This window comes from Pseudochaenichthys georgianus, chromosome 14, assembly GCF_902827115.2.
Source record: "Pseudochaenichthys georgianus chromosome 14, fPseGeo1.2, whole genome shotgun sequence".
Lineage (NCBI taxonomy): Eukaryota > Metazoa > Chordata > Actinopteri > Perciformes > Channichthyidae > Pseudochaenichthys > Pseudochaenichthys georgianus.
This window is the reverse complement of record NC_047516.1, coordinates 18,872,200-18,897,932: the sequence shown is the minus strand read 5'-3', so window position 1 is coordinate 18,897,932 and position 25,733 is coordinate 18,872,200. Positions and strand designations below refer to the sequence as shown.

General features: G+C 41.0%; 1 protein-coding gene across 2 annotated transcripts in view; it reads right to left on the bottom strand.

Moving 5' to 3' along the window:
- Positions 1 to 1,249: 1,249 nt before the first annotated feature.
- The window catches only part of LOC117458208 (serine/threonine-protein kinase PAK 3), a 46,962-nt gene continuing 22,478 nt past the window's right edge, over positions 1,250 to 25,733 (bottom strand). For both annotated transcript variants that reach the window (XM_034098527.2, XM_034098526.2), the window contains 15 exons: positions 17,179 to 17,369; positions 16,966 to 17,066; positions 14,327 to 14,480; positions 14,176 to 14,213; positions 11,409 to 11,471; positions 10,134 to 10,289; positions 9,871 to 10,042; positions 6,403 to 6,466; positions 5,205 to 5,253; positions 4,971 to 5,083; positions 3,723 to 3,840; positions 3,448 to 3,547; positions 2,742 to 2,938; positions 2,457 to 2,594; positions 1,250 to 1,669 (listed from right to left, as the gene is read on the bottom strand). In XM_034098527.2, coding sequence (XP_033954418.1) covers positions 1,580 to 1,669; positions 2,457 to 2,594; positions 2,742 to 2,938; positions 3,448 to 3,547; positions 3,723 to 3,840; positions 4,971 to 5,083; positions 5,205 to 5,253; positions 6,403 to 6,466; positions 9,871 to 10,042; positions 10,134 to 10,289; positions 11,409 to 11,471; positions 14,176 to 14,213; positions 14,327 to 14,480; positions 16,966 to 17,066; positions 17,179 to 17,347 — 1,722 coding nt within the window. In that variant the 5' untranslated portion in view covers positions 17,348 to 17,369 and the 3' untranslated portion in view covers positions 1,250 to 1,579. The remainder of the gene's footprint in view (positions 1,670 to 2,456; positions 2,595 to 2,741; positions 2,939 to 3,447; positions 3,548 to 3,722; positions 3,841 to 4,970; positions 5,084 to 5,204; positions 5,254 to 6,402; positions 6,467 to 9,870; positions 10,043 to 10,133; positions 10,290 to 11,408; positions 11,472 to 14,175; positions 14,214 to 14,326; positions 14,481 to 16,965; positions 17,067 to 17,178; positions 17,370 to 25,733) is intronic.

The following is a 25,733-nucleotide window of genomic DNA, read 5'->3' as shown; positions in this document are numbered from 1 at the left end:
TATAGATATTAAAAAATAAAAAGGTGTATCATTTCTGTTGAGTCTTTGATCCAGTATTTGGATTTCTATTATATAGCTAATTGTCAAATGTAATACACAGAATGGCTCGATTAACATAGATGTTGAATTATCTCCCCCAAAGCCTGTCACAGTGACACAAACTGAATAGCTATATGGATAACCCTATTTGTCACACGATGAATGCTACAGTTTATGTACAGTATGCGCGTACGCAACAAAAGGATTAGTAATGAAGTTGACATTATTTTATATTATTCTGATCATTTCTGCGTGTGTTTAGTACCAAATGTTGATTTAAACTGTGCGTTCAAGTGTCTCTATCTACATCACAACACTTGAAATTGATTAGAAAGCATAAGTGCATACATATTTGTACCTGTGCGATCTACAGTTGAGTCACAAATGTTTTAAATTCTATGTTACATGCAGGCAAACCATTATGTTGCCAGTTTTAGAGAGAAATGAACTGCAGGTAACCTGAACTCCAGTGACTCTTTAAGAGAGATGTTGACAGAATTTGGCTTAAATAAAATACGGGACCCGTGTCACTTCCCTGATATGGAAGGGATAAATGAAGGATGTTTAAAGCTGGCATAGGTCATGTGAAATTATACCTGACTTATTCCCCTGTAGCTGCACCCCTACACACACTCACACAAACATACACATACATATGCCACCTCGATGTTACAATCTGCAGAGGAGGAGCAGTGTTTCTCACAGAGCCGTAGTCATGCAGGCAAAGGTCGGGTCCGGAGTCACTTTCTCACATCAGACGGCCACTAAAGGTGCAAGTGTGGTCTGATTGTGCTCCATGGAGGGAAGGAAAACCAGATAACACAGGCTCTTCAGGTGTGTCAGTTTCCCAGTCTCCGCTCCGGAAGTTACTTCTTGAAAACGAGCTTGTTCTTTTGGATTTGTTCACCGTATTATCTTGGTTTCGGGAGCAAGTGCTGCCAAACCAGACATATGACATAAACAGATGTGCACAATTGGTACCCACACACACACACACGCACTCAGACACACACACACACACACACACACACACACACACACACACACACACACACACACACACACACACACACACACACACACACACACACACACACACACACACACACACACACACACACACACACACACACACACACACACACACACACACACACACACACACACACACACACACACACACACACACACACACACACACACACACACACACACACACACACACACACACACACACACACACACACACACACACACACACTTGTGATGGACTGCTCTACATGTACAGAGTGCTGGAGAAGTAAACAAGGAGGCAAGGTCTTTTCAGCAGCGTTGGGCCGAGAGCTTCAAGGCCAGATGTCCGTCCTACGTCTGAGGCCTGGGGGTCTTTTGTCCTCGTGCTGTCACGGTAAGTCACACAAAACCCCCCATCCTTGTGCTGTCACGTCACCCACCACCCACACACCCAAGCCCCTGCCCCCCATGAAACGCACACACCCCAGGCAGGGCTCCAGCCTCGGGTGGGGACAGAGGGCACGCACTAGCGACTGCTGTTCTTTATGGCTTCCTTGGCAGCTACAATCAGAGGCGTCAGGCTGGACAGAGGCTTCGTCAGCTTGAGGAAGGAATGCTGCAGAGGACAAAGAAGAACACATTATTTATATATATATATATATATATGGAGCAAAAGAGAGATGTTTCGGAATTATAAATAGTTGATTTTTGGTGATGATTTGACATCTTCACAACATAAAAAGAGCAGCAAAACAGAGCTCTTAATCTTCATCTATCTTCATTAAAACCACGAGACTCAGGGACAGTTTCAATCCACAGGCCATAAGACTGTTAAACACCTGCACTGTTGAACGAACATCCATAACATCTGTTTGCAATTATTTATCTAATATATCATATTCCATATATTTGTATATAGTCTTATTCCATTCTATTTCTATGTAAATACTGCTATATTTTTACTATATCTTTTATTATTTTTAACATTTTTTAATGTTATTATAGTTTTCTTAAAATAGTTCTCTATCTGTGTTTTTTAATTTTGTTTTACTTTTATGTATGCACCATGAAATCAAGTCAAATCCCTCGTACGTGTCAACCTACCTGGTAATACATCAGTTTCTGATTTCTGATTCTATTCAATTTTATTTGTATTTACTTGCACTATTTTATCTGTTTTATTGTGTTGCACTGTTGGAGGAGCCTGTGACCTTTTCAGTGACATATCTACACTTTAGCAATGTACAAAATGACAATAAAAGCCTTGAATCCTTGAATATTAGGTAGCATAGAGGTGACCTGTAGCTCCCATGAACTTCTTTACATTTCTTTAAAAAAAAAAATGTCCCTTCTGGATGTGACAATGTCAACAATGCTTGGTTCTCAAAAGGTCAAAGTGTTACCTGGAGCAGCTCCTTGGCAGAGCCTCTGCGGTCCACATCCATCTCCAGACAGCGGTTGAGGAAGTCTCTGAACACCGAGGAGAGCCTCTCTGGGTTCTGCAGCTCGGGGGTCCCGTTGGTAGCTATCAGGTACAGCGCCTGGCAACAAGGAAGAGGTCAGGCAGACCATCAAATGAGGCCTCCATAAGAAGTAAAAAAGAAATCTAAATATTTAATATCTATGCATTCTGTATGACCCCTGGGGAGCGAACATCCTGCGTCCCGTGTTGTCACGTTGTGTCTTACCCTGAGTGGATTCTCATTCAGGTAGGGCGGCTCTCCCTCCACCATCTCTATGGCCATGATCCCCAGAGACCAGATATCCACTTTCGGGCCATAAGCCTTCCGAGTTACCACCTCCGGGGCCATCCAGTAGGGCGTTCCCACCATCGTGCTGCGCTTGTTCTGCTCCGGAGTGATCTGAGCGCAGAAGCCGAAGTCGGCTGCAGAGGAAGAGAGAGGTGCAGTGAAGTTTTATGTTCTTTGTCTGCTTTATCACATTAAATAACAGTTTCACTTTGCACGTACCCTTATTTTAATATAATGTTCTTATATGCTTTAATGTTCAAAAAGCTCTTTATTTGTCTCATTTTCACCCTCTGTCTGAAACCAGAGCCCAGTCTGCTCTGATTGGTTAGCTGGCCGGCTCTGTTGTGATTGGTCAACCGCTTAGATATGTGCTGACCCTAATCACGTACAATATGTTGGAGCGCTAACCAATAGAAGCGCAAGTGTTACATAGTGATGTAATTGTGTTACGAAACTCTCTCTGGAGAGAACTTAGAGATTTTAACATTTGCAGACCATTTACATGCACACAAACCTGGAAAGGGAAATAACATAACAGGGCTTATTTAAGTGGTCTTTAATTCAACAAACTCATCTAAAAAATGCTGCTTTTGACTTTGCCACACTAAAAATAAATGTATATGTTAGAAAGAAAAATACTTACTGAGCTTGACGGACCCGTCCATTCCCAAGAGGATGTTGTCACTTTTTATATCTCTGTGGATCACCTGGTTGGAGTGTAGGAAATCCAGGGCTTGAAGACACTGAAGAGAGCGGAGAAAAGTGTTCAGATATTCCAATGCCAATGAAGCCTGCACTACACACCGTTTGTTATCTCCAGGCTGGTTTGAGTGTTTAAAGTGCCCGTGTACATTAGATGTAAGGGTCAGCTGAGTGTAGCCACAGGAGAGTTGCTGATGTGTAAACTCGGCTTCTTACCTCTCTGCAGACTGCAGCTATCTGGCCCTCGTCCATGCAGGTCTCAGTCACTACATCTGTCAGCGAGCCACCGGCCAAATACTCCATCACCACCCATAGCTCATCTCCTACCAGGTAACTAATAAAAAGCCAGAGAGAAAAGTGTAGTTTTAGAGTGACACGCATTTCATGTTGGGGGTTTCAGTTGAGTTGTTGCTTTAATCATCTGTTGTTATAGTGACATGTGGCGCATAGGCAGAACAAATGAGAAGAAACCCTCCGAAGAAGAAGAGCGTCGAGCAGCTGTTATATTTTGAATTAAAGGTGAGTGAGCTTCATGATGCAGAGTCGATTACAACACACAGTAGGTGATCAAGCATGTTACTGCCAGCTGGGACCAGCAGAAAGACCAACATGATGAAACCAGAGCTGAGAGGAACAGATACTTAAAACAATGATAGATCAACTTATTTAGTCAAATTGTTCTCTGTGTTTTAAAACAGCAGGTGGCAGTCATGTGCTAAATGATAAATGCTGACCACCATTAAAAGAAGGAGGAGAGGGATGGGATGAGGAAGAAAACTGATCAGAAAAACTTAGATGATCCTTTAGTGTCATAAATGACCCCAAACCAGTTGCTTTGGCCAATGCAGTGACTCATGCCAGCACTCATATACTAACTAAACACTTATATACTAACAACGCACTTATATACTAACAAAGGACTGGCTTATCTAAAGCCAGTTGAGTAGCACTTGAAATGTTTGGCTCTATGAAACCTGATGTACTATATGATTCTGTTTTCTTCAAGGTTGTGTCTTCTTGGTCGAAAGCACTTATTGTAAGTCGCTTTGGATAAAAGCGTCAGCTAAATGCAATGTAATGTAATGCATTAGATGAGATATCATAACCTTAGATTATTTTAGAATAACAATAAATGCTACATTTGATATATGCTGAAAAAGCAATAATAACCTGTTCATGTCATATTAGAGAAAAGTAATTGACAGCAACAATGAATGGTTAAAGGACTTGCCCTCTATAAAGCAAACAGCCCAAATATATGCTGCTTTCAGCTCCTCCAATGTGAGGACTTGCTGCTTTTCCATCTGTAACAGAACATTAAACAAGCTTCAGGTTTTTGACTGCAGTTTGAGGAAAGCACCGTGGCAAATGTGATGGCCTTAAGATTCTATATTTGAGGCAATAGACAAACATAACTATAAAAGGGCCTTGAGTTCAGGCTTATAATCACGTGTGAAAACTGACCTGTCCAGGTAGTTCACTATATTGGAGTTTTTGTTTTCCCTCATCACCAGGATCTCATTGATGATCAGCTCTTTCTTGGGCTGCTGCTGCAGGTTCATCTGCTTGATGGCCACCTGAGAAAACAGACGAGGAATGTGTGGCTCAGAACAATGTAAATCCTGATGGATTAGTGGGGGAAAATGAATAATATACAGTGAGCGAGCGTTTATAAAACCAACATTAGAGCTGCCTTACCTCTTGGCCAGTTGCTATGTCGATAGCAGTGTACACAGTGCCGGACGCTCTGGGGATAATAATACATATAAGATATGTCATCAAAGTTTTAAAACTACTCTGAGAATAATAATCATAACATAACATATCACTGTTCTAACTAAAACTAAATAGTGTTGTAACATATTTAACATTTTCTATAGAATCTTATACCATATGTTGAATATGTTCACCATCATTTTGAGTTGCCACGACCATAAACCCATAAACGTCTATACTAACCTGAGCAAACCAATTTTAGGTTAACACATCAGATGTTATTTTAAAAGTCAGACCACAGACACATTGGTCTATAACTTAATTTAACTGTGTTATATTAAGGAGAAAGGTATCACGTTGGCGCAACTACAGCCTTGTGCCTTCACAATTAATATCATTTACAAACTTTAAGTTGCGATTATGTCATGAATTCGTAAAAGGCAGTTGGAGAGCACAGACCTTGCTAAGATGAAAAAGCACTTATGTGATACAGATCCTTTCCAAAATGAAATGGGTTCTTCTTTGGCTCATGCTATACCCTTGCACTGAGAAAATTAGGCCAAGTATTTAATAGGATTAAAAGTTATTTTGGCAGTAGAAGTTTTTTGGGCTCTTCATCAATATACTGCATGTGCTCATTTTACCATGACAACAGAACCACTCTTAAATCACCTTAGCAGGAATGAGCACACACAAGTAATGTACAGTTTCCAATAGCTGGTCAACTGAATGGTATGCAGCCGCTCTGTCCTTATTAGGAAGTGTATCTCATGATACTAAAAACTTTCAGCTGTGAATTCAGGCTTCTGGTTTTTCCTCTTTGTTTTGCTGCCAGATAAACCTGTGTGCTGTCAGAAGTTATTAATCATGGTCCACAGTTCCTGACCGCCTGCTAATAAATTAAAGATGACCCAGCAGAGAATAAATAGACAGTAATCTCTTTGTTTCAGACAGGAGCTTCCTGATCAAATATGGAAATAGTGAGTATGTCCGAGCAGATAACAAAACACACAGTTCGTATCTGTCCCATGGCCATGTCAGGAAACAGTTCACATTTCGTTCATTCTGCCTCACTGGAGCGCCCACTACGGCTGCATCTCTTCTGGAGAGACTGACTGCTCCTGAAATTGCTCTATTTCAATAACTGTGACGACTGATTTATGAACGAAGATAGACTTACCCCTGTCCTATTTTCTCGAAGCGTGTGTATTTCTTTTTGGGATCCCCCACGCTCACAATACTCCCTGAGTCAGAGAGAGAGCAGATATATGATGATTGAGCTTGTGTGTGGTGCACAAAGTCATGTGAGGCACTCACACAAACAGACAAATACACAAATAACATAACCACAGAACCGTCTGCCTTTCTCTTTCAGAATTACCCTGCCTTGCAGTGCAGCTACTTTAAGTACATGCATCTGTACTTAGCGGTGCCTGTCGGTAACAAGGGCTGAAGTGTCAGTAAAGAGGGGGTAGTGCTTTAAGCCCCTGTCACACTGTCCCGAAATTGACACCCGATGGACACACGATAAAGGAAATGTTCAAATTCTGCTCTGATCGTAATAACATCGGGCCATTCGTGAGGGCATCTAAGCCATTGTATGACCGCCGGTGGAGTTTCTCAGGCTCCGGCAGCAACTTCGTGAGCGGCAACTTCGTAAGGCACTCGTGAGGGCATCTTGTCAAATCGTGAGGGCATCTTGTTATCATCGGTGCCATCGGGCATTCACCCTCACTCTGATCGGGGCGAATGCCCGATGGCACCGATGATAATAAGATGCCCTCACGATGGCCTTACGAAGGGCAAAATTGACACACAAAATTGACACACAAATTCAACACGAAAATAAACCTTCGCAAGGTCCTTCGGCAATTTTTTGGCATGCCAAAGATTTTGCCACCGCTCACGAAGTTGCTGCCGGAGCCTGAGAAACTCCACCGGCGGTCATACGATGGCTTAGATGCCCTCACGAATGGCCCGATGTTGCTACGATCAGAGCTGAATTTGAACATTTCCTTTATCGTGTGTCCATCGGGTTGTTTTCAAAATCATGTAAACATATTATGTAAATAACCCAATTTGTGTTCTGTGAAACTGAAAAGGATATAATATATTATTTTGAAGGCGAGTTGACAGGAAGTTGTTGTTGCTATGGAAACAACATTACAGAGAAACTTAATATCTTCTACATATAAAGACGCATAAAGTAAAGAACAAAGTCTGAAGATATCAGTACAGTATATCATAGTACTTTAAAATAATTGTTTTTGTTACTTTCGTTGCAGTTGTATGTCTTAAATGTAATGTAAATGTTGCCTTCCTGTGTGGTTCGGGGCCATCTTCGTGCGAAATTCACAAATCCATATTCGTGTGTCTATCGGGTGTGACGCCAGCCTTAAGGGAAGGCCATTTCATTTCATTTCAAACCTTTATTTATACAGATAAATCGCATTGAGATCATTGATCTCTTTTTCTTGCTCAAGTAGTTCCACATGAAACATAAAAACATAAATAGAACAACAAAAGGACATCATACAGCATCATTTACATAATTATCCACATAAACAGGTACCAATAGCTTCCGATTGACTAGCATCCAACCGAGCTTTAAAAACATTTAGTGGCACCAGATTGTTCAGTTTCCATTTAATTTGCAGACTATTCCAAGACAGAGGAGCTGCGCATCTAAAAGCTGTCTTCCCTAAGACAGTCCTAGCAGTTGGCACATTTAATAAAACCACAGCATTCGATCTCAGGCAGTAGCCACTTACAATTTTCCGTGAGATCAGGGAGCAGATATAAGATGGAAGTTTCCCTAACATGGCTTTGTATATAAAAATGTACCAGTGACTGAGCCTCCGTACAGTTAGTGAAGGCAAACCAGCCCTTGCATACAGGGTACAGTGATGGGTTAATGCTTTACAGTTTGTCACAAATCTTAGTGCACTGTGATACGCAGCATCTAACTTGACCAGGTAATTGGCAGGGGCATTCATATACATCAGATACCCATAGTCCAGCACAGGTAAAAAGGTCACAGTGACTAGCCTTTTCCTGGCCTCAAGCGAGAAACAGGACTTGTTTCTGTAGAAGAACCCTAGCCTAACCCTCAGCTTTTTAAGCAGGTTATTGACATGAAGTTTAAAAGTGAGACAATCATCAAGCCAGATACCAAGGTATTTTTAACAGGTTACCACTTCAAGTTTTATTCCTTGCGTAGTTACAATATCTAAAACAGGCTCTGGTGTCTTTTTAGCTTTAGAAAAGAGCATTACCTTGGTTTTCTCAACATTTAAAAGAAGCTTTAGTTCAGAGAGCTGAGTCTGAATAGTGTTAAAAACAGCCTGTAATTTAACACCAGCCTCCTTAATGGAGGGACACAGTACATAACGGTATCATCCGCATAAAAATGTAAAGTAGCTTCATCCACATTTTCACCTAAACTATTGATGTAGATGGAGAATAAAAGTGGTCCTAAAACAGAACCTTGTGGTACACCATTTGCAATGTTCAACTACTCAGAAGACAGCCCATCAAAATGAACACATTGGGACCTTTCAGAGAGGTAGTTTACAAACCACCCCACTGCCTATACTGGCTAGCCTCTGCTTTAAAATGTGATGATCGACGGTGTCAAACGCTTTTGAAAGGTCAATAAATAGAGCTGCACAACTCTGCTTATTATCTAAAATACTCGCCACATCATTCACCACTTTCATTGTGGCAGTGATGGTGCTGTGTTGCTTTCTGAAGGAAGCCTGACTGGTGTTTAGACAGGATGTCATTTGTACATAAAAACACCTTTACCTGTTCACTCACTAGGCGTTCAAGAACCTTAGCCAGAACTGACAACTTAGAGATTGGCCTATAGTAATTTAATAAGGTGGCCTCCCCTCCTTTTAGCAAAGGCAGGACATACGCTGACTTCCACAATTTTGGAATTGTGTTAGTGCTGAGGGAGAGGTTAAAAAGAGTAGTGAGAGGTGGAGCAATAAAATCTGCAGCTATCTTTAAAAAGAAAGGTTCTACGTTGTCCGGGCCAGCTGGTTTCTTAGGATCTAACTTGGTTAAAGCTTCACGAACAACATCAACAGTAAAAGGGGAAAAACTAAAAGGGTTTTCCAACACACGTTTTTCAGAGTCACATACTGTAGTGTTCACAGAAGCAGAGTTAGTGACAGATTTTGTTGTCAAATGGGGTGTTGACAGTTCTCTGGCAACGATTTTTCTAAATACAAAATATGAATGCACAAAATAATGCGTTGAAAACAGTTACTGAGATTCAAAGAACATCACATTCTTCAATTATGGAAGATAACTATATTTTTAAGACTCCATGATATCTTTAAGTGTTTTTTACAAAATAAAGGTGAAATAATCAGAGAGTTAAGGACTTCTGGGGCTGTTTGACAAGGAAAACATGTAATATCATTTGTAGTTTTTTATCAAATGCTGCAGTTTCGTACCGAATACCCCAAATATGGTACGGTTGACTATTTGTGCTTATACAAATATATACACAATGACATTTCCGTGTAACCATCAGTGGAGAGGGTATAATGACTTAGTAGGAAAGGAAAATAAAAAAGTGACACTACTGTAATGCAGCCTTTAAAACTAGGAGAAGTCAACATAAAAAAACACGTACTGAGTCTCTCCAGAATCTCCTCATCTGTCATTTTGGACTTCTTCCTCTGGCGGTCAGTGTGGCGGTACATCGTGTTGGACATGTTGTCGGGCTGGACCAGCGACTCTGGGGGAGTCACCACTTCCTTCACGGGGGTCGGGGGCTTGGGCTCCAAGACGGAGCGCGTGTAGATCTGCGAGGAGAGGAGAGTCAAAGAAATTAAGAGGGGGGTTTTTTGGATTTGCAGCAGAGTGATTTCAACTCAGCACGCCGTACAAACTCACAGATTTGGTGTGTTCGGGCCGAGGTGCGACGACCGGGGGCAGTTCGTCGTCATCTTCCTCTTCTTCCTCTTCTTCCTCCTCTTCCTCTTCTTCCTCATCCTCTTCTTCTGACACAGGTGGAGCGATTGGAGGCTCTGACGATGATGTTTTGGCACCCTGGAGGGTAGAGATGTAAGTAAGAGTCAGCAAACTCCACACCAGCAGTAAACAAAGTTCCCGGCCATGTGAGTTTCAATATAAACTTTGTCTCACACACAAGCTGTAGTGAAGGTGACTACACTATATAACAGTAAATCAAAGGTGAGGATGTTAATTAGCACATGGGAACGACATAAACAAAACACAATTAATCTGTTTTGATGTTGTGGAGGGAAGAAAACGAATGGGGCAAAATAGTCAGGATTAGTTGGGTTAATAATAAAGGTAGGATTAAGCTGAGAGCTAAAGGGGTTAGCATTTAAAGTGTGAGGTGCCATTCAGTGCGTTTTTTACATTAAGTCAGGTGTGCCACCAACAATGAGAATGCATTTGAAAGAAGCACAGGAGAAATATGCCACCATATTGCAGTACTGGTGCAATATGGTGATGAGCTGTGGACGTCCTCTTCATATGGTAGATACCTTTGAACAAATTAAAAAGCTTCAGGCATATTTATTATGCCTAATGCTCAGCTTTTATTCCCCCCCCATCCAAACCCTGCGAGCCCTGGATCATCATCCTCTTATGGAGTGGAAACATTTCATCCATTTCCAGCCTTGTCAAGCATAAATGAAGCAGTGCAGCTTAGTTCTGGTGATTAAAGGGAAAGGGTCTGTCTGAAGGAAAGTCTCAGTCCTCCATTCAGACACTCTGAAGCGCTCCAAGGAAGGCCAAGACTGCAGTGCAGGAAAGAGTGTCTTTCTAAATGTAAGCAGAGCCTTTTTTTTTTTTGCAGAGTCATGCGGTAATGTTTATAACGTTACATTATTGGAAACTGTAAAGAATATGAGCTGATACATGCAGTTTGAAAGTCATCACAACCCTCTGCGCCCCTGCCCTGCCACTTCAGAGATGGTCCGTTAGAAAAGAAAAGGATAAGAGGTGCTCTTGTGGAAGATAGTGAATACATCAGTAACATCGAAAACTAATAGATCCAAATACATCCCCCATAGAATTTCAATACATCAGATATTTATATGTGTTTTTTCAGTTGGAATATTCAGAATTAGGAGATCAAATGTAGCTTCGAGGCCAATGCAGAGATACATTATGTGGAAAGTAATATGGAGGAGTTACCTTGTCAAATAATGCGCTGCAGGTTCTAAGGCTGACAGGAGGCCCGGATGACAGCAGCCGGTTCTGAATGTGAGGGTTGAAAATGGGAGGATTTACTCAAAACAAACCCACACACTGTTTGAGAGTAAGGGGACTTCAGGGGAGGGTGGGGGAGGGCAGGGGTCTCGCTACTGAGGGGTGGACTAAACATCTAAATGTTCCTCCTGAAACCCAGCAGGACAAGAGGACATGATGGAGACATGATGGAGACACAATGTGCCGCCTGAGGACTATCTTTGCCCAACATATCTTTGGCGATGTTTTTTATTGAATGATATAGTTTCCATTTCTGTTCATGCACCTGTCTTGCTCTGTTACCTGAATTAAAAGTTCTTGTTGACATGTTAAAGAGGAAATGGATTAACAAACCACAATTATAGTCTGGTACACATTATACACATTATCCCGGCATATACAACTAATTAAGGAACGGCTCTTGTTTCAACTTTGTCCATTTGCTTCGTTGGAAACCCATCACTTAGTTTGACTTGAACAACTCTCAGTTAACTGCCAGCTGGGATGCTTTGTTATTGAACACAATGTTGTGGTATTTATTTGGATAACATGTCATTTATCTATTTAACTTTTTAGGGCCAATGATGACAGAGCTTAGACCTGACTGAACTTGATCTGACAAATGGCAAACATCAATAGTGACTTGATAATTCCAACATAATTAAGTAATCAACACCAATTATTCTCCAACCGCTCCAGGGTCATAACAGGCAGGATTGGCACACAGACTGAATTAAGTGTTTCTATTAAGATCCATCACAAAAATGTATAATCTTGAAAGAGCAACCATGCTGGATTTAAAGGTCTCTCTGATAATCAAACTGTCACTGCTATGTGATCAGTGGTCAGGCTGTCTGTGTGTTGCTGACAGATAAGTGCTGTGGTGTGGCTCTCAGGGCTTCCTGGTTGTTAGGGGACTCGTATGAAATGAGAGATATGTCTTAACTGATGGCCAAACGGACGACACTCCTCACATGTTAGACCAGGGCACAAACACCAAGACGAAAAACCAATTTCTTCTTCATTTCTTTGTATAATCAAAGAAATGTTTTTGTGTCCAGCTAAACGTCTAATTCATTATTGCTAGAGGTGGACACTGAGGACAATATTTAGCATGTTAGAATGGAAACGAGGCTCAGGATGTAGAGTCATAATGAGATCCTGGAATCTCAAATGTAATTACAACCTGACCGAGCGCTTGTATTAGGATGCAGCTCAGCGTTCCCAGCGCCATTATGCACAATTAAAGATGTTAGGTTGAGCTAAGGTCAAGGTGAGGTTTCTGATCGGCCTACAAATGAACGACTGGCTTAAAATGATGTTCAAATAAGTTAAAAAAGAGATCTTAATATAGTGGATAGTACTCTCTTTTCTAAATGTCTTGTATAATACTTAATAACAAGATGGGGAAAACTGCAGGGTGGATTGTAGCAGAGGATCAGAAGACACACATTAGCTCTCATTGCAGGTTGGCAGATGTTGGAGCTTAAATCTGACAGAGAGCATCAGGTAGCTCCTGCTGGGTTATTGTTTCTCTCTGAGTTTTCTTGAACACATATTGGCACCTCTCCTGTTTTTTCTGCTTGCCTGAGACAGTGCGGAACAAAGTGAGGATGAAATGTGTGGCACTGAAGCCAAGAGCTGAGTCACCTCTGCAGGCTGAGGAGCGCAGTGACAGTCTGAGGCTGAGATGCTCTCAAATGCCCTCAGTGGGCTCACACAACCCTTCCGTATCACTGCCACACCCGCTCGGCCTTCACTGTCCAACTCTTTCCAGCAATGGGCCTGCATTAAGTGATCCCATTGCCGTTTGCCTGGGGCAGCGAGTCCCACTGAACAGACTTGGATCCAAGTCTTCACCCGGCTGAGCGTGCACAGGCCGAGGCATTCAAAGCATAGATTACTCTGGTCAGAGCCAGGAATGAGGTCAGCACTGCAGGGGGGCCTTCTCGATGCAGCTGAGCATCCACTGGAGCTTGTCTATGGGTAGTTCAAAGTCTGGTTGAGTAGATTGGAAACATCAACAATGGATAGCCGTGGCTGTCGCAGCAGTCACTGTTTTCTGCAGAATCAGAGGCTGGCACGAAAAAAATGGAGGGAATTATGCCGCATAGTGAGGGCCGTAAGCCTCTAGAGAGGAGCGCACACATTTTGCCCATTAGAGGCAGCAATAAGCGTTCTGGAGAGTAACACGGAATATCCCAGAGCAAAGTAAAGAAAGGTTTACTGTAGTATATTTTGAGAGAGGCTGTGAGGTTCAAGGCGCTGAATTAAAGCCACATTATATTGCAACTCACCTGTTAAATTATCACGATGTTAGATGTATGAGAATCATAAAGAAGTATATCTTTGAGTTGAGAGATTCTCCAATAAAATGTGGCAGGGATTTGTGCACCGATTGGGATGATTTGTACTCTAAATGTTTTACTATAAAAACCAGACAGTGGGAGGGAGAGATATGCAGCGCAGCAATACAACTCCTAATAAAACAGACGTACAAAGTAACCACCCACAAAAAGGGAAATCTTCAATAAACAACATTTAGATTCCTTTAAAACTGAGCGTTAAATAGTGGTTTGATTCTTATTTACTGACAAATAAAGGGTCAGATACTCAATTAAAGCTATTTTCCAGCTTCTTGACAGGAATCAAATGCATTATTTGGGATTATAGCCAACACTAACCAAACAAGCTTGGATATGAAATAACTCACCAGAGTGTTTGCTGCAATGTACCCTTGTGCCGACTTGTCTGAAAAAAGAGAAATTATTTTAATCTTTTGTATTAGACATCAAATACATTTAGAATTTAAACTGGTGATTGTTATTTTGTTTTACATGTATCAGTTTTTTTAAGCTGCTTACCTCCCGATGTGAAGCTCATGTACTTCTGGTTGTTGACGGTCTCTTTGGAGTCGTAGAACTTCAGGACGTCCAGCACGGCCTGCGGGTTCTTCTTCTGCTCCAGTTTGGTGATGTTCGAGGTCTGCAGGAGCCGGGCCCATTGCTCCGGGATACCCTGTACCATTAGAGGTCAAATGTTAAAAGTTATATTATCTTAACAACAATATGTACATTTCTTCTTGAGGAAAAGCTGTAGGATGTTAAAAGGCCTTCTTTTATAGGATCCAAAGATATACATTTTTCGAGTTTTCTTGAAGTTACTATCTGAGGAACAACCAATTAAAGGAATGATATGACATTTAGGGAAAATAAGCATATTCTTAAGCTCTTTTAGTTTAGCAAAAGACTTGAAGCAGTGATAAACCATAACTTATCGTAGGCAGATGTTGTTTGTATAGAGGTTTTACTGTGCTTTTGAATGCTAAGCTAAGCTAATAGGCTATAGCTTCATATATAATTAAAATGTAGTGTCTAGCTTTTCATTTACCTCTCAATACAAAAGTGTATTCCCCATAATGTCGCAATTATCTTTGAAGGCTTTTCCACTCTCTTTTTATGGCCTGCCTGTTTTAATGCCCACTGGCGGAATGTAGCTGAACGATGGGTTTCATTCATGATAGCTTTGTAAACGTGGATATTTTTACACACATCTTATCAGCAGCTTATCACCAATAATATAGTGTATCCTCCCAGAAAACCATGACAAAGGGAATCAAAGTGTTGTGGTTTGAACTGTCTTAAAGGGTGCTGTGCGTCATAAGCAAATAGCATATCAAATGAACAAGGAACTTTTTGTAACTGATGTCATGGACAAGTCAAATAGGGCAGAACACAGTACGCTGCTCTTGAGTGTAAAAGTGGTTTTAAGTCTTGTAATTTTCTTCAGTTCTTCTATTAAAATAATTATGCTATAACAAACACAACTTTAGAGTTTTAGAATAGTCCTGGTGTTGTATTACGGTTCCTTTATTTAGCTATAAAGCATATTTCCATAACCAAAATATGTTACTTAACAGTAAATAAATAAACATAGTTATCATTTACATTTATAAGTTTGCAAAAATGTATCATTAACAATTATACATTAAAATTAATGCAACACATTTATTAGAAGAAAACGATTCAATGAAAGCTACAATACACATCTATTTGGAATCAAAAAGTAAACATTAAAAGCTTTATGAGATTTGTTTTAGCGCTGTTGCAATGTTTTTTTGTTTTTTTAAAGAGATGACTGTGAGTGCAATAGTCCTTATATATAACTTTGAGTGCTTAATTGTTGGTGTTTATTATAAAGATACTTTCTCTAAATAAAAGGGAAAACACATTAACTAATGAAGTGTAAAGAATATTAAACTGGCAATAAAAGAAGAAGGTAACACTGTGTCATTGCATATCCAGGGCTTTATGATAATAACACATCTACTGCTAAAGGCCCTGTCACACTGTCCCGAAATTGACACCCGATGGACACACGATAAAGGAAATGTTCAAATTCGGCTGTGATCGTAGCAACATCGGGCCATTCGTGAGGGCATCTAAGCCATCGTATGACCGCCGGTGGAGTTTCTCAGGCTCCGGCAGCAACTTCATGAGCGGTAACTTCGTAAGGCACTCGTGAGGGCATCTTGTCAAATCGTGTCATCTTCGTGTTATCATCGGTGCATTCGCCCTCACTCTGATCGGGGCGAATGCCCGATGGCACCGATGATAACAAGATGCCCTCACGATAGCCTTACGAAGGGCAACATTGACACACGAATTCAACACGAAAATGAACCTTCGCAAGGTCCTTCGGCAATTTTCTGGCATGCCAAAGATTTTGCCACCGCTCACGAAGTTGCTGCCGGAGCCTGAGAAACTCCACCGGCGGTCATACGAAGGCTTAAGATGCCCTCACGAACGGCCCGATGTTGCTACGATCACAGCCGAATTTGAACATTTCCTTTATCGTGTGTCCATCGGGTTGTTTTATTGCACAACAAAATCATGTAAACATATTATGTAAATAACCCAATTTGTGTTACTGTGAAATTAAAAAGGATATAATATATTATTTTGAAGGAGAGTTGACAGGAAGTTGTTGTTGCTATGGAAACAGCATTACGGAGAAAACGTAATATTTTCTACATATAAAGACGGAGAAAGTAAAGAACAAAGTCTGAAAATATCAGTACAGTATCATAGTACTGTAATATAATTGTTTTTGGTACTTTCATTGCAGTTGTATGTCTTAAATGTAATGTAAATGTTGCCTTCGTGTGTGGTTCGGGGCCATCTTCGTGCGAAATTCACAATTCCATATTCGTGTGTCCATCGGGTGTCAACTTCGGGACAGTGTGACAGGGGCTTTACAGAAACTGCAGCTAAATGTAATTTACCAATAAAATCTAAATTATTTCAGCACAGGTTTCACCTGATGGGGGAGATGGAGCAATTGTTATTCAAGTCACTAGTCTTACCAACTTTATGTGGAGGAAATAAAATCATTATCTGACTTTATCCCTTTAGGGAATTGTGATTTTAGAAATGCTTGCCTGCGGCTCTCAGACAGGAAGATTTTAGAAGCACGTCTTATGTCAGGAGAAAGAGACACTCACTGTGAACTCTCCCGTTATAGCATCAAAGCCAACATGAATGGTGTGTTCAAAGTCTGAGGGGAGGGATATCTCAGGACGCTCCTTCTCCTTCTTCTTGTTTGCTACAGGAAGTAAGCAAAGATTGATTACAGGCTGATTTCTAGTGAGTTCATGTACATTTTGTGTATCACTGCGAGGCAGGGGTGAGGGCGATGTGCGGGGGAGGATACTCACTCTTGTCTCCCCCGGGGAAGATGGAGCGCAGGCGGACTTTCTTGTTTTTCTCTTCAGGAGCCATTGGAAGCGGTTTAGTGGCGTGATTCAGTGAAGAGTCTCGGGAACTACTGTTCATTCTCAAGGGGGGGGCTGGTGGTTTCTCTTCAATATCAACACTATCAGACATCTTTAGAAGCACTCACAATGTCCTGTCAAAGACAACAAAAGATGGAGGTTCAGTGTTAAAAATACAAATTTGACGAATGGGAAGGTTACAACATCTCTCTTGATTCAAATTCAAAACCTTTATTTATCCAGGTGAAATCCCATTGAGATCATGGATCTCTTTTTCAAGGGAGACCTGCAGCAGTAGGTTCCACATGAAGACATAACAACATAAACAACAGAACAACAAAAGGACATCATACAGCAACATGTACAGGGATTACAATTTACATATCTATCCACATGTACAGGTACCAACAGCATCTGATCGATGCACAAACATAACCTCGAATTTTGACTAAAACTTACCCAGTGTAAAAAACATATCAAGGGACTAACCGATTTTGTAAACACCAAGGTTGACTGAAGCAACCGGGGCATATTGGGTGATGTTAAGCAGTGGGGGGGGGCACACATTATAAAGTTGTTTTTCTCTGGTGAAATTATATTCTATAAAAAGTGGCAGAAAAGCCTTGACCTTGTCCAAAACCTGGAGATATTAAATTTTCAATGCAGCATTCATTTCCCTTTTTTTAAATGTAGTTTTTGTTTTCTGATCAATGATTCTTTTTCAGCTTTAAACCAGTTTGTAAGCAACACTTTGGCTGGTGCTGTACAAAGACTGAATATATGTATATTTTTCTGCATTTTACAATGAGGAATCCTTTATGAGTGACCCTGGCTAATATGTTTTGTACTTTGAACACATTTAGATTTAGTAAAAGACCAAACTCTGGAGTCTGAAGTCCAGTAGGTCTGTTCAGATGTGAACACAATAACCAGGAGTTGATTCTAAGAGCAACTGGCAAGAGTAAACGTCCCCATCACTCATCCTCTCTTCTTCCATCCATCCATCTTAAACTCCTTCACTGACTCGCCCCGAGGCCAGACCCATCATGTGATGCGCAGCACAACTGTCCCAGAAAGCGGGCCATGCAGCCGCCCCCTCAGTGGAGACCTACATTCGCAAACAAAGACGCTCCTCGGCTCTTACACGGCACTCACTGCCTCCGACAAATTACACATGTGTATCTGCAACCGTGGCTTTTACAGTTTTATATAACTATCTTCCTGCGAGAGACAAAATCTGGGTTGTCTGCTTGTTAACTTCACAACATATCTGTTTCTGAATGACGGTAATAGATGAGCAAAAATAATGGTTTATTGATTATAAGAACTGTGATTAAATCAGCCTCCAGTAATAGTATTATCAAGTGAGATGATGTCTTCCTTTGAAACTTATTTGTCAGCAATGTGATCTTTCTAGCTTTGATAGGACAAACAGAAATGTATGACTTATTATTACCTTAATCGCTATCTAATTTGAGACCTCTGACTTGATACAAGTTTATAAACCAATAACATGTCACAATATGTCCTTAATTGCTTCTAGATAAAGCCAGGGTTATGTTTGAAGAACTTGATCTAATCAGCATATTTCAATATGTCAACAATTATATTTAATAAAATCTTTGGACAACAATACAATGTTTTACTGTTTTCATTTCATTTCAAACCTTTATTTATACATATAAATCCCATTGAGATCATTGATCTCTTTTTCAAGGGAGACCTGCTCAAGTAGTTCCACATGAAACATAAAAACATAAATAGAACAACAAAAGGACATCATACAGCATCATTTACATAATTATCCACATAAGCAGGTACCAATAGCTTCCGATTGACTAGCATCCAACCGAGCTTTAAAAACATTTAGTGGCACCAGATTGTTCAGTTTCCATTTAATTTGCAGACTATTCCAAGACAGAGGAGCTGCGCATCTAAAAGCTGTCTTCCCTAAGACAGTCCTAGCAGTTGGCACATTTAATAAAACCACAGCATTCGATCTCAGGCAGTAGCCACTTACAATTTTCCGTGAGATCAGGGAGCAGATATAAGATGGAAGTTTCCCTAACATGGCTTTGTATATACAAATGTACCAGTGACTGAGCCTCCGTACAGTTAGTGAAAGCAAACCAGCCCTTGCATACAGCGTACCGTGATCTTTTGACAAAGACACCACGATACGATATCTAAATCATTAAATACAAAGACCAGTGTTTGATTTAGAAGTCATTCACCCAATTAACGTACAGACACGCTAAAACATTTAAAAAAAATAACCCTTGTGATTTCTGTGAGTCGGGAACTTCAAAATAAGGGCGTATCAGTTTCTCATCTCATCCAACAGTTATTATTCCCCTGGATGGCATTAACTATTAATGTGTTATTGTGTAATTATGCTAATGTTCTTTTCATTCAACAACACTACAAATAGCTGCCAATACTTATTATGTGAACAACATCTGACATTGGTCTGAGATAAAAGACATACAAGTTAACACCATCTTGATGTTTCATAATGAACTGGACACTGTGTCCTGTTCCCCTGACTGTTTGAGGAATAATAATGTTGCCTCACTGGGCAAGTGTGTTGCAGAAACTGCATTGTAATTATTTGAAATTGGAAAAAAGTTTATGATCAGTGCAGGAAATAATTTGATAGATAGCAGCCAGTACTTTGCAAGACTTTTAATATCAGAGCTCGCTGGGGATAGTATTTACATTTTCAATTCAACAAATGGTGGACAGAAAACAGACTGAAAAAGAGAGAGGGCGGCATCAAGTGTGAACTTTTCAAAACAGATTAATGACAAGGTGACATACTGGAGGACTATTAAAAGTTGCACGTTGATTCATCTTAGCTGGAGGGCACACACTAATTTGAAATAACAAAACAGCTACACATAGACACATGTTATGTTCTGAATGTAGGAGATCTGATTATTATCCTGTATTTACACTGGTGGTGGGTGGGGGTGCCTACTGGCAGTTTCTACCGTGTTGGACCTGTTCCAGGTGAGAGTCCAGACAACAGCAGCAAACAGGTTTCTTAGACTGGAGGTTAGGCGTGTCACTAACAACAAAGCCCTGTGAAACAGCTGTTTACAAAGCACTGTCACTATGATTGCAGGGACTTGGCGACATCATGGCTGTCATAAGAACTGAGCTGCAGGAAGTAAAGACAGTGAAGAAGACACAGTGCAGTATGTGCCACATTTAAACATGGAGTCAAATGTCAGTATACTTTATTAATATAATAATATAATAAACGTTATTTAAACAGTACATTTTGTACCATTTTGCATTAAAAGTTCAATTAAATAAAAAAAGATGATCATAAAATAAAACGTTTTGTGAGGATATACTGAATACAATGATCACATACGGAACACCAGCACGACACACACACACACACACACACACACACACACACACACACACACACACACACACACACACACACACACACACACACACACACACACACACACACACACCACACACACACACACACACACACACACACACACACACACACACACACACACACACACACACACACACACACACACACACACACACACACACACACACACACACACACACACACACACACACACACACACACACACAGCCCTGTCCAGACTAATACAGCTGTGAATCATGTCTGAGCCTATAAATAATCTTTTAACACATGTACACTTTCATAGAGTCACGTACAGAAGTGAACCCACTAGCATATGCACGTGGCAAAGACCTGACAACAGAAACTGGGATCTAATCAATCAGGTCAGCAAACACAGAGGAGGAAAATCAATGGCTGCTGCGGCACCAGATGATGACGAGGAAACAGGACGTTGTGAAGTGTTTCAAAATATAATGTTATTTTCTAGGGTGAATAATATGTTCTCCTTGCAAGTATAGACTTACCTAAAACAGTAAAGGTAAAGCTCATAAATATAATGATTCCAGTCTGCCTTTGGAGAGCAGTGTGGATGAATTATGTAGCTGAAAAACTAAATATTCAGTTTCTGAGTGGTCATTTCTATATCAGGAAGTGGCGAGAATTTGTGCCAGTTGAAGACATTATGGAACTATTTGAATATGTCACAAGCTGTGGTCGTCACTGCTGAATCAGGCTGGATCACCTGCAGCAGCTCTGCAGAGCAGCAGGCAGTTCGAGGTGGCAGCTTCATGGAGGCCCATACTTCTTCACTCACATAAAACACTGACCTATGTACTGTGCAGACTTACTGACAGACAGACAAGCATTCAGTGAGTGCCCCTGAAACAAGACGCTCCCATTTCTGAAGCACACAGTAGGCTAGTCCCGAAACATCATAAATCAACTCTAAAGCAAGCCGGAGTATTTCAGAAGCGAGGAATCACTAAGAGACCTAGTTGGGTAAAAAATACGCTTCGGCACCGAATCACAACATGAGAAGTGGTCACGAATGATAACCCAAACCTCATTCTGCTTCACTTGAGTTTTGACAGAGATACATGTACAAGCTTCTGAAACAACACACACACAGCCACCACAGACACACCGGCTCACTCACGTATTACTGCCCATGTTTTCACATTTCTGTGCCATCAAATATTAATCTATCCATGAAGAGCAGGCATTTTCCTTTTCTCTTTCAAACATGAATGCAGGAAGAGGCTCTAATCTTGAGCCCATGGCTGCCTAGTAATGGGGGGGGGGGGCTCCGTAAGCCCGGCTCTTCATGGCCCTGATTACGACACACTCTCTGTTTGAGTTGGCTTTAGCTTTGGCTGTGCTCCTTTGAAGGATGCTGATTACTTGGATGGGATGGACAGCTAGAGGACGTTCAAAAGGATAAGGAGGAAGGAGGGGTGCTCCAGAGCTGCAGTAGGCGTTATTACTTCCTTTATTTTTGGTGCTGTCCACACACATTGGTCAGAGAGTTCGCTGTTAACGGGAGAAACCTGACACCCGTCATATAACAGACACTTCAACCAGACATTATAGCACTGGAAACAGATGTCAACATTTTACTGCGCAATCACTCCTCCCTCACATGGTTGGCCTCTCAAGGTCAGAACAAAACACAAACGGTGCAGATGACATCCCGCCCCTTCAATTTTAAATGAAGGTTGGGGGAGGAGGACTGGTGTCAATTCTGTTTAAAAGCACGCCATTTCAAAGGGGTCAGAATGTATGGTCACAAGATTAAAACCTCATGAGGTCGAACATGCCCCAGCATCGGCAAGGAAAGCAGATGATCTAATCCTAGTTTCATGTATTCATTTTTAGTTTAAAGCTCAACATAAGGCAGCATTGTCCTGAGGAACACCATTGTATGTGACACCTCGTGTTTTTGATGTTGTTGGATTGATATTTTCATGAGGGTTCATCACTTCTTCAGGGGTTTGACTCCAGTCTCTCTGGGGCTTTCGTTATATTGGATGTGAATCAGAGGTTTTGTCCAGGAAGTCAGAATAGATGACCTGGAATAGATGTAATCCAGGCTTTTGCAGAATTGCCCAATATTAAAGTTGTTGTCTGGGGACTTTAAGTCTAAAAGGAGAAGTCTGACATTTTGGGGAATTCGCTGTCTTGCAGAGTGATGGTTAATATCGCAAACTTTATATAAAAAGTGGAGGTAGACACTTTGACCTGTTGGTTTATGAACTACTGTCGAACCAGCAATGACAGAGTGTGGAAGTAAGTGCAACCGAACGCTGAACAAGACAACTACAACAGTACAATTACTTTAATGAACTGAAAACAACAAAGCATACCCTGCTTTACTGTGTATTTGACTCTAAACCGGATCATTGTGTACAAAATAATATAATGTTGTATTGAAGAAGACTTGAAAATAGTGATTGAGACCATAAACTCAAGTTTTCAATGTTTACAGAGTCACACATTTGGGCTAGGTCAATACAAGTGCAAGAAAAACTGTATTATTTAATGACGTTGTTAGGGCACTGATAAATAAACAGATTTCAAAGTGTAGTCAGTTCTTGTATCAGACTTGCAAAGTATTTGTGCTACATCGTCTTTCCTGCATCCAAACTATAGTCAGATGGCTGACTTGCTCTTTTAGTCACACTTTAGTTCGCTCTTATCTTGTTACACTTTCCTGCATCTACCACGCAGAGTAGTACGGTAGAACTGAGGCAATAAGACTCAGTGACATGCAGATTCTGACCAATCAGACAAGGCCCATTTGATTGGCCAGAGATAGGGTTAGGGTTAGCAAATCATACAACATGCTGTACAGACAGAATGTCAATAATCGGTTACTATATTCAAAGCACAATGTAAATATCTTTGAGATGTATTTATCGGGCAAGTTGAATCCAATAAACAAGTTATATATTGTATGTTTGATTCCCAATATGTCTAGTCGACTTCTAGAATGAGTAAATTATCAAAACATCTGATGAACATTGTGACTTGGTTACTGTGAAATACAAATGTTTGACACATCAGCTTTTGTCTGAGGCTCCACCTCCCCTGGTCCTCCTCTGAAACTTTGCATACAGCTGCCGACAGCTCATGAAAGGGAACGTCACAGCAATCGCATCAATTTGCTTCAACAAGTGGCAGGTGAGACACAGACCGTTAATGCTCAAGTCAGCGTCAATCTTGTATTGTTCACTTTAAGTGGAGAAGTTCCTTTCTCATATTTCATGGGGGGGCGGTTGATTGTGGATAGATCTGCAACAATCCTGAGCAGCAGCATATCTTTCAAGAAGAAATAAAAACTCAATAACATATTAATGATGTTTGAGCAAGAGCTTGACGAAAGCGTCATTACATATTCATTAATACTGATCCACTTGTCAAGAGATGTCATGTTACACAGAGTGTGAAATTGCTTTGTTCAATGTTTCTCAATTGCATCACAGCAGAGGAGTTATGTGTTTTATTTCTGGAAGAAAAAAAAATCAAAGTTCTATTTTTAGCTGATACACATCCCTTGGGGGAAAGCCATGGAAATGTTGAACATGAACATCTTTTAATCGTGTTGGTTTGAAACCCGTTCATAATATGTTAAAGAGAGCATGATTACACAATACCAAAAGCAAACCTAAATGGATAGTTCCTCTTCGTCCATTCACACTGACCTCCCACTTTACATCCCTCAGAGATCTCAACAACTGTCAGTTCACTTTGAATACATATTACTGAATCAAGACAGTTTTTATGAAGACAGAACATGACAACAAACACGACACCCAGCACAGTGCATACACATCTCTAATCAGTAAACAGAGATCTATTATTAGCCATTAGCCAGATGTCTGTGTCTGCTCTTGTTTCACTTCATTGTGGCGTGTTTATGAATGGATTGTATGATGAACTCAGGGCCGCCCCTCCCTACATGCAGATCATGCAGACTGCGTGGGGCCTCACCTCGCAGAGGGGGCCTCACCTCGCGGAGGGGGCCTCACCTCGCGGAGGGGGCCTCACCTCGCGGAGGGGGCCTCACCTCGCGGAGGGAGCCTCAACTGACCCGCAAATGCGGCACACCTATGCGCTTATGCGGCGCAATTAGTGTAGGTGCGGCACAGTTTCGCCGCTGCGGGGCTCCATTAGCACACTCCCCTCCCCCCGTCAACGCTTGCGACACAGCGGGCCTCAACATATAACATTGCTTGGGGCCACAAGTTGGCCAGGGGCAGCCCTGGATAAACTCCAGATAATCCAGTCTTATTATAGCTTCAACCGATATATATATATATATATATATATATATATAATACATTACTGTGCTGTTTCCATGCAAATGTCACTCATACTGAACAGCAATGAAACTGGCTCTGATATAACTAAACTTAATTAGTTTAATTTCAGAAATAGAATCTTATACTTTAGTACTAAATCCTCAACATATAAAAGTTGTTTGAGTTGAGATGTTGTTTGACCCGTAATCAAAGTGAAACATTATTACATTACTGCAATGCAAATGTGTTTGGGTGCTAAAATGCAACACTTAGTTGACAATCAGCAACTATCATTCATATCATATTCATTTCAATTTGAGATGGTAAAAGCGTGGTGATATAACTCACATATATTACACAAACATATTACAATGTTCAGTGGTCCTACCACACCATATCTGACTTTCTTTGAACCTTCTGCTCACAGGCTATGGGAAAACATTACATATATTCATCTCCAAGCAGAAAGAAATATGGAAGTCTACACTCAAAACCCATTATTCACGACAGCCGACAATCCATCATGACTCTTATTTCACGAGACATCTGCCTTAACTGCTCTCTGACACACACACACACACACACACACACACACACACACACACACACACACACACACACACACACACACACACACACACACACACACACACACACACACACACACACACACACACACCACACACACACACACACACACACACACACACACACACACACACACACACACACACACACACACACACACACACACACACACACACACACACACACACACACACACACACACACAC